At 44.3% G+C, this 16,869-nt stretch overlaps 1 protein-coding gene across 2 annotated transcripts in view; it reads left to right on the forward strand.

Annotated features, from left to right (window-relative positions):
• The window catches only part of ABHD12B (abhydrolase domain containing 12B), a 30,135-nt gene continuing 13,266 nt past the window's right edge, over nt 1-16,869 (forward strand). The window contains exons 1-8 of one of the 2 annotated variants that reach the window (XM_045450947.1): nt 1-257; nt 5,251-5,378; nt 6,509-6,611; nt 8,224-8,343; nt 10,521-10,551; nt 13,717-13,762; nt 13,869-13,998; nt 14,636-14,673. In XM_045450947.1, coding sequence (XP_045306903.1) covers nt 202-257; nt 5,251-5,378; nt 6,509-6,611; nt 8,224-8,343; nt 10,521-10,551; nt 13,717-13,762; nt 13,869-13,998; nt 14,636-14,673 — 652 coding nt within the window. In that variant the 5' untranslated portion in view covers nt 1-201. The remainder of the gene's footprint in view (nt 258-5,250; nt 5,379-6,508; nt 6,612-8,223; nt 8,344-10,520; nt 10,552-13,716; nt 13,763-13,868; nt 13,999-14,635; nt 14,674-16,869) is intronic. The other variant, XM_045450948.1, reaches the window with a different exon arrangement.

A 16,869-nucleotide genomic window follows, 5' to 3' on the forward strand; every position in this document is an offset into this window, starting at 1 on the left:
GGCGCGGGTGACTGGCTCCTCCAGCACAGCCGGGGGGCGCGGGTCACGCCGCCAGCAGCCGGAACCCCGAGGCCCGCCCCAGGCCGGCAGCCGACAGGGCCCCCGCGCGGGGGAGGAGGGCGGGCCGGGCGCCCGCGGGGGTGGCTCGGGCTCCAGGCCGGGGCTCCGCGGTGGCGGCTGGGCACACGGCGCGGCGCCGAGATGGACGCGCGGGACTGCGCGGCCGCCTGGTGGGAAATGGTGGCGCGGAACCTGCGGTGAGTGCTGGCCGCGCGCAGGGCCCGGCGCCCCGTCGTCCCCCCGCCCTGAGCCCCGGGGATGGGCAGGGCGCATCGGGCCCCAGGCGGCGGGCGGACCTGGCCCTGGGGCTCCCCGCAGGGTTCGGGGGCCCCCAGAGCCTTGCGAGCCCCGGCGCCCTTTGGGCCGCGTGATCCTTCGCCTCGGCGCCTGTTCCCACCCGCGAGCCTCTAGGGTTTGCTTTTTCAGGAGCTTACATCCCCTTGGGGTTTCTGAAATAGAGATTTCCACAAAGATGGCTCAGGTTCCTCTACCGGTCTCTTACCTGCTTTGACCATTGTGCTAAAATTCCGGGCGGATTTTTAAGAAGACCAATAATAGTGACAATACGAATCTACCATGACTCTTAGATGGCATCCACTTAGGTCAAAGGCCTGTCTGTGTGGGCGGAAGGCCAGCTCCCCCAGGGGGAACTCTCTTGGATGTGTTTAAAGAACATCCCTCCATAATGCTAAAAATGTATAGTGCATTGAAACCATACCTGTGCCAAGTTCTTACATCCTTTTAACTCTGAAATGTCTGTATCAGTGGGTTTAAACTTACTCTTTCTCCTATTTTAAATCCGTGGCTTTAACAGTAAACTACCCTGAATCGACCAGCAATATATTGCCAGTCTCATTTGCATTGAAGCCAGGTGTTGGTTAGAGACCCGGGACTCAGGAGACTCAGTATCTTGACTTGTTTTGTTGGAGTGGGAAGGTATTGGCATTTCTGTTCACCTTCCTTTATATTCCTATATTTTGTTTATTGCTGATTACAAAGTATCCAAGAGTCACATCCAGACACCAGGGACTTCACTTTGGAATGTGTGAGTGATGAAGACTAAAACCGATCTTGTCTCTTCTATTCCTTCTGGAGCAGAGAGCAGCTCTCCCCTGGGCCAGCAGTGTAGACCCACACTGACCATTAGTCAGAATATCCTGACTGATTACACTTTTCAACTTCACGTTCCTGGGCCTTACCTCCTTGACATGGTTGTTCTGAAAAAGCTGGCATTTTCTGCTTTATCTTTCATGCTCTCTCTAGAGTTGGTGGCTGATTATTTAACATTTATTTGGCAGAGAATCAAAGCTGCAGTTCATGCTTTTAGAGAACAATCCACTTTGTTGATAATGGAATGGGACATGGGGAATTGGGGACCCTCTCTTACTTGCTTTACTAATTACTAAAAAATAAGTCTCAGGAGATGCTTCCTGAAAGAATAAGATACAAGCACATTTCATCATCTCTACTGCTCTAATTTAAGACCTGCTGAGGCTGAAGCACAGACCGATATCCAGCATCCTGGATCCTTTTGTTTCTTGGAGCCAAGTTAGTTTAGATCCGCAAGCATTCACGGAGGGCTGGCCCTGCGTTTGGAACTGCTAGTCGCACAGGATCTATTGTGATGTGTTGTGTGACTCAAGGAAAACATTTAATGAAAAGGTGTTTTCAGTGATTATTTTTTAATGCCTTGGGGATCTGTTTATTTTGCAAATATTTCATAAGGTGTAGTTGCTACTTAAGATAGACGGGTCCAGGAGAGTAAATCTTCACTTGCAATTGGTTTTCTTCCAACTAGAAAAATGGGCAATGTGCTCAGGAAAGAAGCTGAGGGAAGCCAATGGGCTATTTCCCTCTTCATTGCTCCCCATTCACCCCGAGTCTTCGCATTTCTGGATAATTTAAGAATACCCCCCGCCCCCCATGAGCAGGCTGATAGACGGATTCAGTCTTTTCACAGCACTGGCCGTCGCCTCCCTGTTGGGCACTAGTTTAGGCTTGGGCACAAAGAAGTAAATAAAACTGGCACAAATCCCTGCTCTTGTGAAGCTCACATTGATTGATTTTCTTTTCTTTTTTTCTTTAAAAAATTTTAAATGTTTTATTATTTATTTTTGAGAGTGAGAGAGAGAGAGAGGGAGAGACAGAGCATGAGCGGGGGAGGGGCAGAGAGAGAGGGAGACACAGAATCCGAAGCAGGCTCCAGGCTCCGAGCTGTCAGCACAGAGCCCGATGCGGGGCCCAAACTCATGAACTGTGAGATCATGATCTGAGCCGAAGTTGGACGCTCAACCGACTGAGCCACCCAGGTGTCCCTCCCATTGATTAATTTTCAATTGTAATTCAGAAAAGAGAATGAAGCCCTTCTTCTCTACCCTGAAGCTACCAATACGCATTGCTTCCTTCTCCCGTAGGAGAGAGATCCATTTGCAGGACAGTTCTCCGACCTGAGCTAGACAGGGAGCACCGTAAAAACAGCACTATATGCCATGTGGTTCTCGTCAGTGGGAACGCAGGACTGATAGTGGGAAAACAACTGGAGAACAATTACAGGTCAAACTGAGGCCCAATTATAATTAGTGGGAGGGGTGAAAAGAGAGGGAAGGTCACCGTGGGAAGGTCTATCTCAGAGAGAGGCTTCAACAAAGAAGAAACCCTTGAGTGGATTGACGGAAGGGCAGGATTTGGTTGGGAGGAAAGAAGGGAGGAGAACACAGATATAACTTAGGTGCTCGGTGATCAATTCATGTTGGCTGAATGAATGGGTACATGGGATGCCTGTGTGGCATTGTCTTACTATTTGGAATAGCTGTCTTGCCAAATGGGGTTAGAGTTGGGCTTCCTAAAGCTGGTGCCTCTGAGCGTGAACATGAATGATTCGCCCCGCAGCAACTCAGGTTCCAAGGTAAGAATGATCCAGTTAGGTTCTGTGGCCCCTGTGGGATGCTGTGCAGTTACAGCCACAGCTGATCAAAGGGCAGGTGAAAGAACACCAAAGCATCAAGGTGGCTGTTTGATGTGGCTGGCCGTTAGCGGGGATTGGCCTGAAATTGCATCCTCCACTCAAATAAGGTCTGTTAGCCACTGGTGACTTTTGATCCCCCGCTGATCTAGGGGAAGTCAAATTGACAACCCCTAGTTAAAAGAAGTTGCTGTGCATTATTGATGCTCCGAGGGATCTGGTCACTCTGTTCTCTTCCCGCAGTGCTTCTCACAGAAGTGCCTTGAGCTATTTGAGAGAAGGGTCCTGTATGAATTATTCTTTAAAAACAGAAACATATTTCCCTCTACTGCCTCTGCTTCCCAAGCACCCTGCTACCTTCAAAAGATAACTTAGCGGGAGACTAACAGGCAGGGTAGCGTGAGTTCAGAATCAGGAGAAAGAAAGCCTGAGCCAGCCAACTGGAAGGAAGCATAAGAATTCAACCTGTGTTCCGTTCTGCCCGTCTGGACTTGATCTGGGGCTCAAAGCGGCTTCTCTGGGGTGTTGGTTTCTTATCTCTAAAATCAGAACAACAATGTCCTCTCCTTCCCACCTCCTTCATGGAGGCTATTTTAAAGTATTATGAAACAATCATTTTCATTTTCTCCTTGCTGATTTTAGGCGTAGGCAGTTGCCTATGCCTGCTACTTGGAGGGCTACCCATTACACTTAGCCCACGTCTCTTTTCCACAGCCTGCAGAATTTCTGGAAATTCATTGGCGATGCATGCTCTTCTCCCTTCATGCCTCTTCCAGACATATAAGCACTCTGAATTTTTAATATTAATACGAGGGAGAATTTCTTTTTAGAGGTCTTTCTTTGATGACTTTGGAGTCAGAAGGCTCCTTGAGAACACAGGAACAGGAAGGGAGAAGAGTGTGGGAGGAAGAATGGACCCTAAGAAAGGCCAAGGGTGCAGAAGGGGAGAAGGCGGGAGTGGGGGTGGTCCTGAAACAACTTCCTCTAAGGACTGAATTTTGTTGCCAGAAGCCAGCCTTGTTCTTGAGGTTCATTTGTGCCTGTGTGGATGGCAATCAGCATTCACCGGGACTGTGACAGCTCATTGGACATCTTCATAGAACTCTGGGGTCACACCGACCTGGGTACACATGACTCGGCCATTCATTGGCTCTGTGGCATTGGGGAATTTACTTAAACTTTTCAGTCTCCTCATTTGCAAATTGCAGGTAACAACAGCTCTGGTCTAGCAGAGAAATCGGAGGGGGGGGGCGGGGAACAGTGCATCCAAAATGCTTTCCAGTCCCATAACCTCATGATTTGATTACACTGAGCAGTCTTTTACATTGACAGTGTGAAAGAGGGAAAGGGATTTCTTTAATGGATGATGTGGATAAAAACTGGAAGCAGGAAGTGGTGACACTGACTTCCTGTGTCCCTCGTTTCTCAAAGGTAGGAGGCATTCAACCCTCATAAGAGATGTGGCTCGAGACCGAGGTGGCATTAGTGACCCCTCATGGACAAGTCCTAACTAACTTGTCTGCTGATGACTCCTGGTTTGGGTGGTTTGTGTCATGGGAACAAACAGTAGAATAAACAAAATGTGTATGGCCTGCTGTGTCCCATTTCCTGACCAGGCCCCCGCCCTGATGCAGCAACAACCTCCAGGTACTCCCCTGCTCCCCACCCTGCTCCTCACAGCCACTCTTACCTGGGATGTCACGTCAGAATTGGGGATTTTTCTTTCATTGGCTCATTTCTTCTTAAGACCCAGCCAGAAGACTGGGGAATCTGATGATTTTTCATGCACTGCTTTAGACTAATAATAGTTAACACATACAGCACTAAATCGTGATGTGATCTAAGACTGTGGCACCTATTAGTAGTCTGCATCCTATTTCCTGATGACTTTGGGGTCCAGCCTTGGTCTTCTTTGGGGATGCACTGGGGGAATGGGCCTGACCCTGGTGCATTCATGCTCCCGCCCACTTCTGTTCTGTGAAACCTGGGCTTTTTCAGCAGCTGGTTGGGGCCTTGATTTATTGCCTTCCTTTCCTATTCTCCTTAGTGCCCAGTCCTGATCTGTCCTAATGACCTACAATTCTGTAAAACATTTTGCTTTAATGCCAAGTCACCTGTAATTCCCAGTGTTAGTCTCTGAAATTCTATTTGGTTAAGAGAAAAACCACACCAAGACAAAACTTGGACTGATTTTGAACACCTTGTTTTTGTTTCACTATATCTTTCAGATCTATTCCACGTTCCTGTTCAACACTAGGAAGAAAAATTGCGGCTCTGTACAACAGCTTTACTAGTAAACCATTAAAAGAACACATTTTTCCTCCTTTGATGAACATGCTAATATTTTTTAATTTTTGTAAGTATATATCTTTCATTAATTTGCCTATATATTTTTTCCCAAATAAGGACCTCACTGCCCTTTAAGTTGTGACAATGAAAAAGGCATGTCAGCTATAAAATTGTAGCTAGAGGAGCGTCTGGGTGGCTCAGTCAGTTTAGCGTCTGATTTCAGCTCAGGTTCTGATCTCACAGTTCATGGGTTCGAGCCCTGTGTCAGGCTCCACACTGACAGTGTGGAGTCTGCTTGGGATTCTCTCTTTCCCACTCTCTCTGCTCCTCCCTCACTCGCACTTTCTCTCTCTCTCAAAAATTAAAAAAATAAAATAAAATTGTGGCTAGATTTCAATGATCTGAAACCTGTTTAACACTGGCTTTGGGGTCTAGCATGAATCCTTGCAAACTGTTGGGGGGAGATGGATAGAAAAACATGGCTTTGTGGGTGGGGTTTAACTTCAGGAGCTCAGTCTTTATATTAGCTGGTAATATGGATACCTTACTGCTTGGTGTATTCTCTACTTTCTTGCTTCTTCATTTTACCTGTACCCCTTGAAAGAGAGAGAAAGCAGAGAACTGGGGTGGGGAGACACTGATGTGAGTAATCTGTTTTCCCATGTTTTTTCTACTGAGTGCTGTTAATTAGTGTAACAGTGTACATTGTAACAACACAGTCCTTCCAGCACACAGCCAATGCTCTCACTGCCTGCTCCCACAGGTATGTTGATTCTGGCCATCTCATGGTTTGTGGCTAATGATTAGATTTTATTTAGTGGAAACAGTAACGCTTGACATAGGAAGAATACTCATTCCTTTCTTCTAGACCCTCTTAACTTTTTAGGGGAATAGTCTCCTTTGTTTTTAGTTTAAGACTAGGCTAAGGATTGAATAAACTCTATTATGGCCTATCACACTGGTGCTATTTTAAAATCTTGCTTTAGGGTTTTTTGTTTTATTGTTGTCTTGTTTTTGTTTTGGCACCTCTCCTGTGGGCTACTCCTCGTTTATAAAGTAAAATACTTTGCTAAGAATTTCGTGTGGTAGCTTGCAACTTAGAAACCATGTTAACCATGAGACTAACTACTTTTTTCGATAGTGATTAAAAGACACGGAATTTGATTTGGGGTGTTGATAATGACTTCTGCTTTCTAGTCAAAGCACCCTTTCTTGTGGACTTAAAGAGACCGGAGTTAAAGATTGCTCACACAGTGAACTTCTATATCAGAGTCGAACCTGGGGTGATTCTGGGAATCTGGTGAGTGCACTGAGGGACACTGGGCCGCTTCACGGACGTGGTTTTCATGTTAGAAGGGCACGGGTGAGCAGCACGGTGTGAGTCACCTGTGGAGAGGTTGGTGTTTCTTGCTGTTCCATATACCTTCCCTTTGTACGGATATCTGACCTACCTGAATTTGCTTCTCACTGATTTTACCTTGGAGTGCAAAGTCTTTTGGGTGTTGCTCTGTGCATTGGCTCTTTCACCGGGTCTGAAGGACCTGCCATGCCTCACTCTTCTGCCTTATTCCACACCAGCCTTCCTACACTATTGCAGACCTGCTGGCCTCCTTGCACACCAAGCCACGCTCTCGCAGGATATGCTCTGAGTGCAACACTTTGCTCCCTCCTTTCGGCCAGCTAACTGCCTACTCATCTTCAGGGTCTCCATTTCAATGGTAATTTGCTAATTTTCAATGAAGCCCTGCCTCATCTCCCATTTTAGGCCACCTGTGCTTGTCCTGTACGGCATTTATTCCCATGGTAATTCAATCAGTGCTTGTGCGATTATTTGGTTAATGTCAGTCTTCTTTACAAGACTGTAACTTTTGTAGGTGACTTTGTTGGCGGGTTTTCACTGCTTAGCACAGTGCTTGGCACAGAGAAACTCAACTGTCAAAATCATGAGCGTTCTATTGCTTTTTTTGCTATGCTAATGTCAATATTTTTTTCTGTTTGGTTCTACTACTTGTTCTTGGCTGCCATTTTTCCAGTGTCCTGTTTTATGCTTCCTCTTCCTGAGTTCAAACGTGTGTTCCTAGAATGTGTGGAAACCAACATGGGTTCACATAACTTCTTCCTAATGTGCACCGTGTGGTTCAGCTGATTGTGCTGGCATTTGAAAATCTTTTTATTCTTTGCTCCTGCCCTGGCTTATCCAGCTGGCAGTGATGCCTGTCCTCTCGGTGCTGATGGGCTTGATGTCAGACTTTGTGCCCCTAAACGGTTGAGAGGACTGAAGATTTATCATTACGTAGCCAATTCTCCAAGTCCCTTTGTGACATGTCATATGGCAGGATTTGCGTCCTCAGGATTCGTTCACTGATTTAACAGGGTGGAGGAACTGGTGTTTAGGCAGGTGTTTAAAATCACAAGGTCACAGCTTTCTGGAGAACAGCTTCATTTCACACGAAAGTTCTTTTCTCCTACCTAAACTGGTTTCCCTTTAAATTCTTTCAACTTGCTTTTTTCAGCGAAACAAACAGCAGGTGACAAATACCTATTGTCTTTTACTTGTTTCCACCCAATGGACTTCATTTCAATGGACAGCACCTAAGATTCGCAGTCTTGGAAGATTAATAGGTGTAGGCATCAGAAGAACTAAAACAGCAAATGGTTAAAAGGGATTGTTTCTGTGCATGAGGGAGGTGGGGTAGAGTAGTGGTTTTCGCTGTAAGATGTTTGTGGTATTATATTTTAATTTTTACCAGGTGCATATAATACTCAGAAATTTCTATACATAAATATGTAGTATATATTTATACATAGATAAACATATAAATCTATATCTATGATTGACGTAAGGAGGGCTTCAGACTTTGGCTAGGAAAGCCAATTCCCTCTGTTTGTTAAAACCTTTCCTTGCTCTTCAGGCACACGGTTCCCAGCTGCCGGGGTGAGGATGCGAAGGGAAAGGACCGTTGCTGGTACGAAGCAGCCCTTCATGATGGCAATCCAATCATTGTTTATCTTCATGGCAGCGCAGAACATAGGTCAGTGCCTTTGCTTGGAGTTTTTTGTTTTTTAAAGAGAGAGGTAGCATTTCAGCCCCATAGGGGAATAAAAGGCAGAGCTCAGTTTTCAATTCTGTAAGCATGCCTCCATATAGTCTTTTCTCCTTTGTGGAAATTTGAGGGCGTTCTGGCAATAGGCTTCTCTTAAAAAAAACCCTACATATTCCATATGTAGAATAAAGTAGATCTTTAACTGAAAGACTAACTTCTAAAATTTGGATCCCAATTTCAAGGAAGGCAGTGGTTCCTTTACTCCAAAGAGTGTCTGAAATGATGAACTGAGCCCACGGATAACTGGAAAGGGAACAGGCATGAGATATGGGGAAAAGGAGAGCAATTTCCATATCAATGGTCTTCTCACAGAAGTACATGGAGATTCCTTAATTACCATGCATCCTATTAATCAAATGCATGGACTCCCTATGAGACATCATCTGGAATTCTGACCACTGGTACTGGGGACCATCTGACTGGTTCTAGTCTAGCATACTGATGCCTCAGCCCACTCTCTGTTGTTCCATCCTTGCTTTGTAACAAAGAACGCCTCCCTGAAGTCCTGCTCCCTTTTGATGTGCTGCCAGAGCCTCCAGTGGGCCTGTCATCGGTGATGATTATCAGCTGTGACTGCATCGCTTTGGGTTGGGGGAGGGGTGACGTGCCTCAGAGACCTACAGACCCAGCTCTGTCTCTGAAGGGACATTGCACACTAAGTGACAAGCTCTGGAATCTGCCCCTAGGCTCTGTTGCCTGCGTCTTTTTTTCACTCTCTTTTTCTGTCTTGATGGCTTTCTCAAGACTTGACTTTGCACCAAGGGCTTTCAGGAGATGTCCATTTTAGAGAGATATTTACAGAGGCTTTCCATGAAATTCAACATCTTTCTTTTTTTTTTTTTTTTTTTTCAACATTTTTTATTTATTTTTGGGACAGAGAGAGACAGAGCATGAACGGGGGAGGGGCAGAGAGAGAGGGAGACACAGAATCGGAAACAGGCTCCAGGCTCTGAGCCATCAGCCCAGAGCCTGACGCGGGGCTCGAACTCACGGACCGCGAGATCAGGACCTGGCTGAAGTCGGACGCTTAACCGACTGCGCCACCCAGGCGCCCCAAAATTCAACATCTTTCAACACTGTTTAACATTGTTCTGATTGGGCAAACTTGGGCACGGTGCTACAGTGTATGTATTTGGCCCACACGTTCATTTCTGCCCCTCAGTGTGAATCTGCTGTTATCCCAGATTTACTGGCTCTGGGGTTAGCCCCAGCTTCTTCCTGTTCCCTGCCAGAAGTCTCAGCTTGCTACCAGCAGTACTGAGCCAAAAGGAGGCCAAATGGGAGGTCACCAGGACCTTGTTGAAAATAGTGGTTCTAGACTTGGGACCCAGAGAAAAACCCCGGAGGGTCCCTGAACCTCTTCCACAAAATTGTACAGAAAATGTCAAGTGTGGATATATTTTTCTGGGAAATGGGCCCATAGCTTTAATTACATGTTTTAAGGGCTCCATGATCCACGAAAGTTGAAGACATTTGGCTCTAAAACAAAAATTCAAATGGTTTTTAAAAGAATCCTCTGCCTTTTGAATCATCTTTGTCTCCCTTTTATTAATAGAGAGTAGATAATATGGTTATTTGGGGGAAAAAGGGTTTCTTGTACCTTTGGGACTGTGAGTCTGTCTCCTTCACTTCATCTTGCACTTAATGGCAGGGTGAACAGGGTACAGGCACATCTTAGTTTAGTGAACATGGCTGTGTCATCCTTTGTTCTGAAAAGCCACTTTCCGGAACTGATTTTCCTTTAGCTTCTAAAAGTATTCTTAGAAATAAGTTTTGCTGTGTAGCAGTGAAAGGAAGTGGATTGCCAGTAGTTAATCACATGCCTCTTTTGAGAAGCACTGGCCACCTGGGCATCCGGCACCCATACAGACACACACAGCAGCGATGGGGAGCCATCCATCGTTCACCCTGACACATCCAAGTGGGCTATGACACCAAAAACCATTTCCCTTCCTCCTAGTTATTTACTTTTCTAACCTGAAAAAGAAAGGCATGAGGTCAGATGCCAGAACCATGATAGTGATTTTTATTGGATTTGTCATGGTAATTCCTAATTCTTGCTCTTTTTTTTTTTTTTTAAATTGTTTTTTTTACCTCCTTTACAGGGCAGCTCCTCACAGACTTAAGCTCGTAAAGGTATGTCTGAAGGGGCCTCAAGGTACCAATTCTATGTCTTTATTTATTCTCTTTTGGGCTACAGCCACAGATCTTTCTCAGCCCTCAGCACGGATATCTACTGAGAGCTCCTGAGAGTGGGTTTGGTGTCTAGGGCTCAAAGTCCCTCACATGGGTTTCTCTTCCTGCAGTCACCACGGGGGATGAAAACAGAAGTGAACATCTCTGAGAACCAAAACACTTTCATAAATATATTACCTTCATCACCAGATGGAGTTGAAGACCTATTTGATTTTTCTGAGGGCTGGGAGGAGGGTTGAGAGAGTATATTATTCCCTATGGGAAACAACCCCCCCTCCTTTTTTTTCTTTTGGTGGAAGAGGATAAAGACATAGAATGTCTGCTTTTAAAAGTCATTCAGGGGGCACCTGGGTGACTCGGCTAAGTGTCCAACTTCAGCTCAGGTCATGATCTCACGGTTTGAGGGTTCCAGCCCTGTGTCAGGCTCTGTGCTGACCGCTCAGAGCCTGGAGCCTACTTCAGATCCTGTGTCTCCCTCTCTCCTTCACTCTGTCTTTCGTGCTCTGTCTCTCTCTCACATATAAATAAACACTAAAAAAAAAAAAAAAAAAAAAAAGTCATTCAGGCTCTGGCTTCAGTCCCATGAAGGGTTTTGCAAGTGAAATGGTGGCCACACTGCTCTTCTCGCTAGCCTGCTACCTGACTACAGTTTGTGGGGCGCGGCCCCTGCATTTCCAAGTGTGAGGGAGCAGGCTTTCCACTCAGCCATATCTGACTCATGGCTGGTAGGGCAGCTACCTGTTCATCTTCTCCCACACCCTGATTGGGTCACCTCTCCCTCAGGTGACCAGGCTGCTTGTCCAGTTATTGACCACAGGACCTGATCTCTCCTCCCACACGCCCTCCCACCTCAGAGCCCTTTCCTGGCGTGACAGCGTTAATGGGAATCCTGCCAGGCCCAGCATGGCCAAGTGCCCCCTTCATCCTCCCTCCCTCATTCAGACAAGAAACTCCTCTCTTGTCTACTCCTCCCTGTCTTCACTGCCTTCTCAGACTGACCGGAGGAGTGGTGGTCTGGATGCAGTTCTGCCTGGGATGATCATGTCTATTAATTTTTAGGTTTGCTTTCTACCCTGCACCTCACTCTCCACACTTCCTAGGCCAGATGGTGGTGAAGCTGATGTCCATGAGAACATGTGTTTTTCCCTCTCCCACTCTTGGCAAAGCTGAATTGTATATCCCCTGTGTGCACAGAAAGGAAAAGAGTCGTAGGTGCAGGTGTGAAAAGTAGCCAGGTCATGCTTGTGGTAGTTGGGGTGGGAGGGAAAGTATCATAAGACTTCTTCCCCCAGGCCGACCCTGGATACCTTGTGCCATGGTCATCATTTCCCAGTCTGACCAAACATCTTAGTCCTTCATTCTCTTCTTTGAATGGATGATTTCCTTTAAAAATTAAATCTTGGGGTACCTGGATGGCTCAGTCGGTTAAGTGTCCGACTCTTGATTTGTGCCCAGTCATGATCTCACAGTTCATGAGTTCGAGCCCTGTGTCAGGCTTTGCATTGACAGTGTGGAACCTGCTTGGGACACACTCTCTCTCTCTCTCTCTCCTCTCTGCTCTTCCCCATTCACATATGTGCCCTCTCTCGCTCTCTCAAAATACATAAACTTAAAAAAATTAGATCTTTACTATTGTTGTCGTTCCTCTCTTTCTTCTTGCCTTGCTTCCTTCCCTCCTTCTCATTGTCTCATTCATTCATCCATTCATTCATAGCTTCAGTCATTCAACACGGCTGTTTTCATTAATTTGTAATCCACCTTACCGTCTTTGTCTCTTTATATAAAGTTTTTATATAACTGTGATTGCATCTGCATGTAATTTTATGTTGTGCTCTTACTTAATACTACATTATAAACATTGTTCCGTGTTTTCCCATAGTTGTCACAGTCACTAATTTAAAAGGTGATCATTCTCCATTATATTTATCGACAATTGTTTATTTACTTAACTATTCCACTGTTCTTAGATACAACATTATCTAATTATAAAGTCAATAGTCCCCCTGCTAAAATCATTTAAATAATATTGATAGAGAAAACTTTAAGCCTTTAGTTTATTCTTCTTTTGGAATTTTCTCCTAAAGATCAATTCTTAGGAGTAAGATCTGTTACCGTTCTTGAGTTTTTTCATCAAGTGGTCTTTCATTGTATAGTGATCACGTGAATACTCCAATTTCCCCGGATGCCTAACTGCTCTGTGTCTTGGATAACTATTTTGGAGATATTACAAAGTTTCACTTAGTTTCTCATTATTGGTTGGATTTATATTTAAAGATTCCTAGGTGAGATTCAGCTACCTACCTCTATGCAATGGCAGGGGAAGTGCAGTGTTTGGACATAAACAGTCCCAGGTGTGAATCCTGGTTCTGTCTCTAGCCATTTGGGTGACCAAGAACTAACCTAAACCCTCAGACTCAATTTCTTTATCTATAAAATGGGGATAACACCTACCTTTTAGGGACTATTGTGAGGATTAAATAACATTTTCCATTTTTGTCCCCCTTTTCTCTTTGTCTATCATTGCAATTCATTTCATTTGAAATTGTATTTTCGTATTCCTTCCTCATTCATCCACTTGGGGCTTGGCAATGGTTTCACAGAATCAGGCAATCTGTTTATTTTTGATTGGTATTAACTCTTTGTTCATATTTAATATAAATATCTTCCCATTTTTTGACTCCTCTGCTACAACTCTGTGTAGACCTGTTCTCAAGCAAATTCTTGAAACAGACATTTACTATGTACCAAGATACTTTAATATGTCATTTCACATAATCTTCCAACAATCCTGAAGATAGCCACTACTATTTTTCACTTTTCAGAATAACATTTACATAGTCGGATGTTTAGTGGCTTGCTCAAGGTCACACAGCCAGTAAGGGGCACAGCCGGGGTGTGAGCAGGCTGTCTGACCCTGCTCTGCCCCCGCCACACTCCTTTCCTGTTGAGTCTAACCTTCTCACATTTGAAGCCAGGCAGCAGATTTCATCTATTCCCTGCCTATGAAACCATCACAACTAGTTTTATGGAAGTGTTGAGGAGGTTATACCACCTTTTCTGTTTACACCCCCTAATTAAAATGGTAACAGCTCCTTTGTCATCTAGGTGCTGAGTGACGGTGGCTTTCATGTCCTGTCTGTGGACTACAGAGGTATGTGTTAAGAACAGTATATAAGGACTTTTCAATAAGCAGGAGGGCTTTTGATCGCCCCGGTTTTGGAGGTAGTGATTCTGTGCTTGTCTTTCCTTACTGCCAGGGTTCGGGGACTCCACAGGGAAGCCCACAGAGGAGGGGCTGACTGCAGATGCTATTTGTGTCTATGAGTGGACCAAGGCGAGATGTGGTACCACCCCTGTGTGTCTCTGGGGCCACTCTCTGGGTACAGGGTAAGTGGGGTCTGAAGATGGCTTTAGGTGGGTCCTTAGGACTTTGGTGTCATATCAAAGGCAGCAGTGCATAGAAGAAGGAGCACTGAGCCAGGAGAGGGGGCTCTGGTTTCTCTCACATCCCACACATGGCTAGAGACATTGCCATCGCAAGTGCTAGTTTGTAATGCGTGGGAGGGTGTAGCTCTACGGTCATCTGTGACACTGAAGCCCATTCCAGAACTCTCCTTGAGAGTTTTCAACGTTTATTTATTTTTGGGACAGAGAGACACAGAGCATGAACGGGGGAGGGGCAGAGAGAGAGGGAGACACAGAATCGGAAACAGGCTCCAGGCTCTGAGCCATCAGCCAAGAGCCTGACGCGGGGCTCGAACTCACGGACCGCGAGATCGTGACCTGGCTGAAGTCGGACGCCTAACCGACTGCGCCACCCAGGCGCCCCTCCTTGAGAGTTTTAAAGAAAAGGATTCTTAATTTAGGGCCAGTGGAACTCCTTGAAATCCTATGCGAAATTTTGTGTCTGTGTTCTAGCGGAGGGTCCAGAGCTTTCATCAGATGCTCATATTGGATGTCTGTACTGTTTACTTGACTGTTAAGTTACTGCTTCACAAATGTACTAATTTTCATTGCTTTACAGAGTTGCGACCAATGCCGCAAAAGTACTGGAAGAGAAAGGTACCATAAAATGCTCACACGTTATTTCTTAGCTGGGGGCGGGAAAGTAAACACTGTGCACACTCAGAACACAGAGATACCTCAAGCACCCCAACCTGAGACAGTTTCTGATAGTGTAATAAGCTTTTTTTTTTCTATTTGATGTAAAATAACAGTTGCTCTTCAAGATCATGAAATTAAAAGTAAATGCTGAGGAACAGTTAAAATTACCTTTGAAAAAGCCCTCACTGTGAAGTAAATGTTACTATGGAGTAATTTGTATTATAGGGGAGGAAAAAATACATTTATGAAATAACAAGCAGGACTTGCTTGCTGCAGCCCTTCTTCCATCACGTTTATGTCAGTGTTTCCCAAAGTGTTCTGACAGCTGCCTGTATCCGAATCCCCAGAGGTGCTTGTTATAAGCACACAGTTCCTGGATCCTAGCTGTTTTCACGAATTAGAATCTCTGTGAATAGGACAAGGGGATTTTGATGTACGTTAAAAGCACGTAATCTCTCGCGTTATATCTTAAACCTAACTTGTCAATACAGGTCAGGTTGAGTTACATAACATTTGAAAGCAAGTCACCTGCTATACGCAGTCTTACCTAGTTATGGAAATAAAGCAGATATTATCTCCTGATCCTCTAAGTTCTCATAGCTCCCTGCACAGTGTTGATGATGCTGTATTTATCTGACCTAAATTCTCACACAAATGAGTACTTCACTTCTTAGATAATGCAATGACCTTAGAACACTTTAATTCCATTTACATTCCTGACTTATGAACTCTTGCTATCATGTATTTTAATTTCCTCTTTATTACTCGCTCCATAAAACATTACTATTCTTATAGTATGAAGTCAATATTTAGATTTACCCTTTTCTTTGCTTTTTACTACTTATAGCATTTCTGTGCTTTCATTTGGGATTTTTGTTCTGCCTGTCTGTGGTGAAGAATTCTCTCAGTTTGGGCCTGAAAATATCTTTATTTCATCTTCATTTTTGAAGGATATTTCCATTGGGCATACTTGGTTGGTAGTTATTTTATTCCAATACTTTGAAGACATCATCCATTTTGTTCTGGCTTTCACTATTCCATTGGGAAGTCAGCTTCCAGTCTTACTGCTGCTCCTTAATTTGAAGATAATGTTTACTTTTTCTTCTGGTTATTTTGAGATTCTTTTTGTCTTTGGTTTTCAGCATTTTTACTGTGATTTTCCTAGGTGTGGGTTTCCTAGTACTTATCCTGCTTGGGGTTCATAATACCTCTGAACTCTGGCTTGATGTCCATCCATTTTGGAAAATTGGTCATTATATCTTCAAATATTGTGCCTACCCCATTTTTCATCTTCTCTCCCCCCTGGGACTATAATTATATGTATTTTTTTAGATCTGTTCCCATGTCCTGTATGTTTCCAATATTCTTTTCTGGGTTTTCCAGACATTTTTCTATTTGTGCTCTAGTTTATTTTTATTTTTTTCATTTTTTAAAAATGTTTATTCATTTTTGAGAGACACAGACAGAGTATGAGTGGGGGAAGAGCAGAGAGAGAGAGGGAGACACAGAATCTGAAGCAGGCTTTAGGCTGTGAGCTTTCAGCACAGACCCTGATGCGGACCTCAAACTCACAAACCTCAAGATCATGACATGAGCCAAAGTCAGACACAACTGACTGAGACACCTAGGTGCTCCTGTGCTCCAGTTTAAATATTTTCTTTTGACATAGTACACTGTTTACTATGTAATACCAAATTTTATTAAATATTAAAATTTTAATAAATATTTTACTATATTACAGTTTATTTACAAGTTATTTTATTTTATTTTTATTTATTTATTTTTTAATTTTTATTTATTCTTGAGACAGAGAGAGACAGAGCATGAACGGGGGAGGGTCAGAGAGAGGGAGACACAGAATCGGAAACAAGCTCCAGGCTCTGAGCTGTCAGCACAGGGCCCGACGCGGGGCTCAAACTCACGGACCGCGAGATCATGACCTGAGCCGAAGTCGGCCCCTTAACCGACTGAGCCACTCAGGTGCCCCTACAAGTTATTTTAAAGTCCATATATCATAATGCCAATATCTAGTTCCTTTGTTGATCTGTTTCTGTTATCTGTTGTTGTTGTTGTTGTTGTTTTGTATTTTTGGTCTCTTTATGTTTTTGTTTTTATTTGTTGTATGCCTAGTTATTTTTGATTAAATGTAGACAT

The sequence above is a fragment of the Leopardus geoffroyi genome, chromosome B3 (assembly GCF_018350155.1).
Source record: "Leopardus geoffroyi isolate Oge1 chromosome B3, O.geoffroyi_Oge1_pat1.0, whole genome shotgun sequence".
NCBI lineage: Eukaryota > Metazoa > Chordata > Mammalia > Carnivora > Felidae > Leopardus > Leopardus geoffroyi.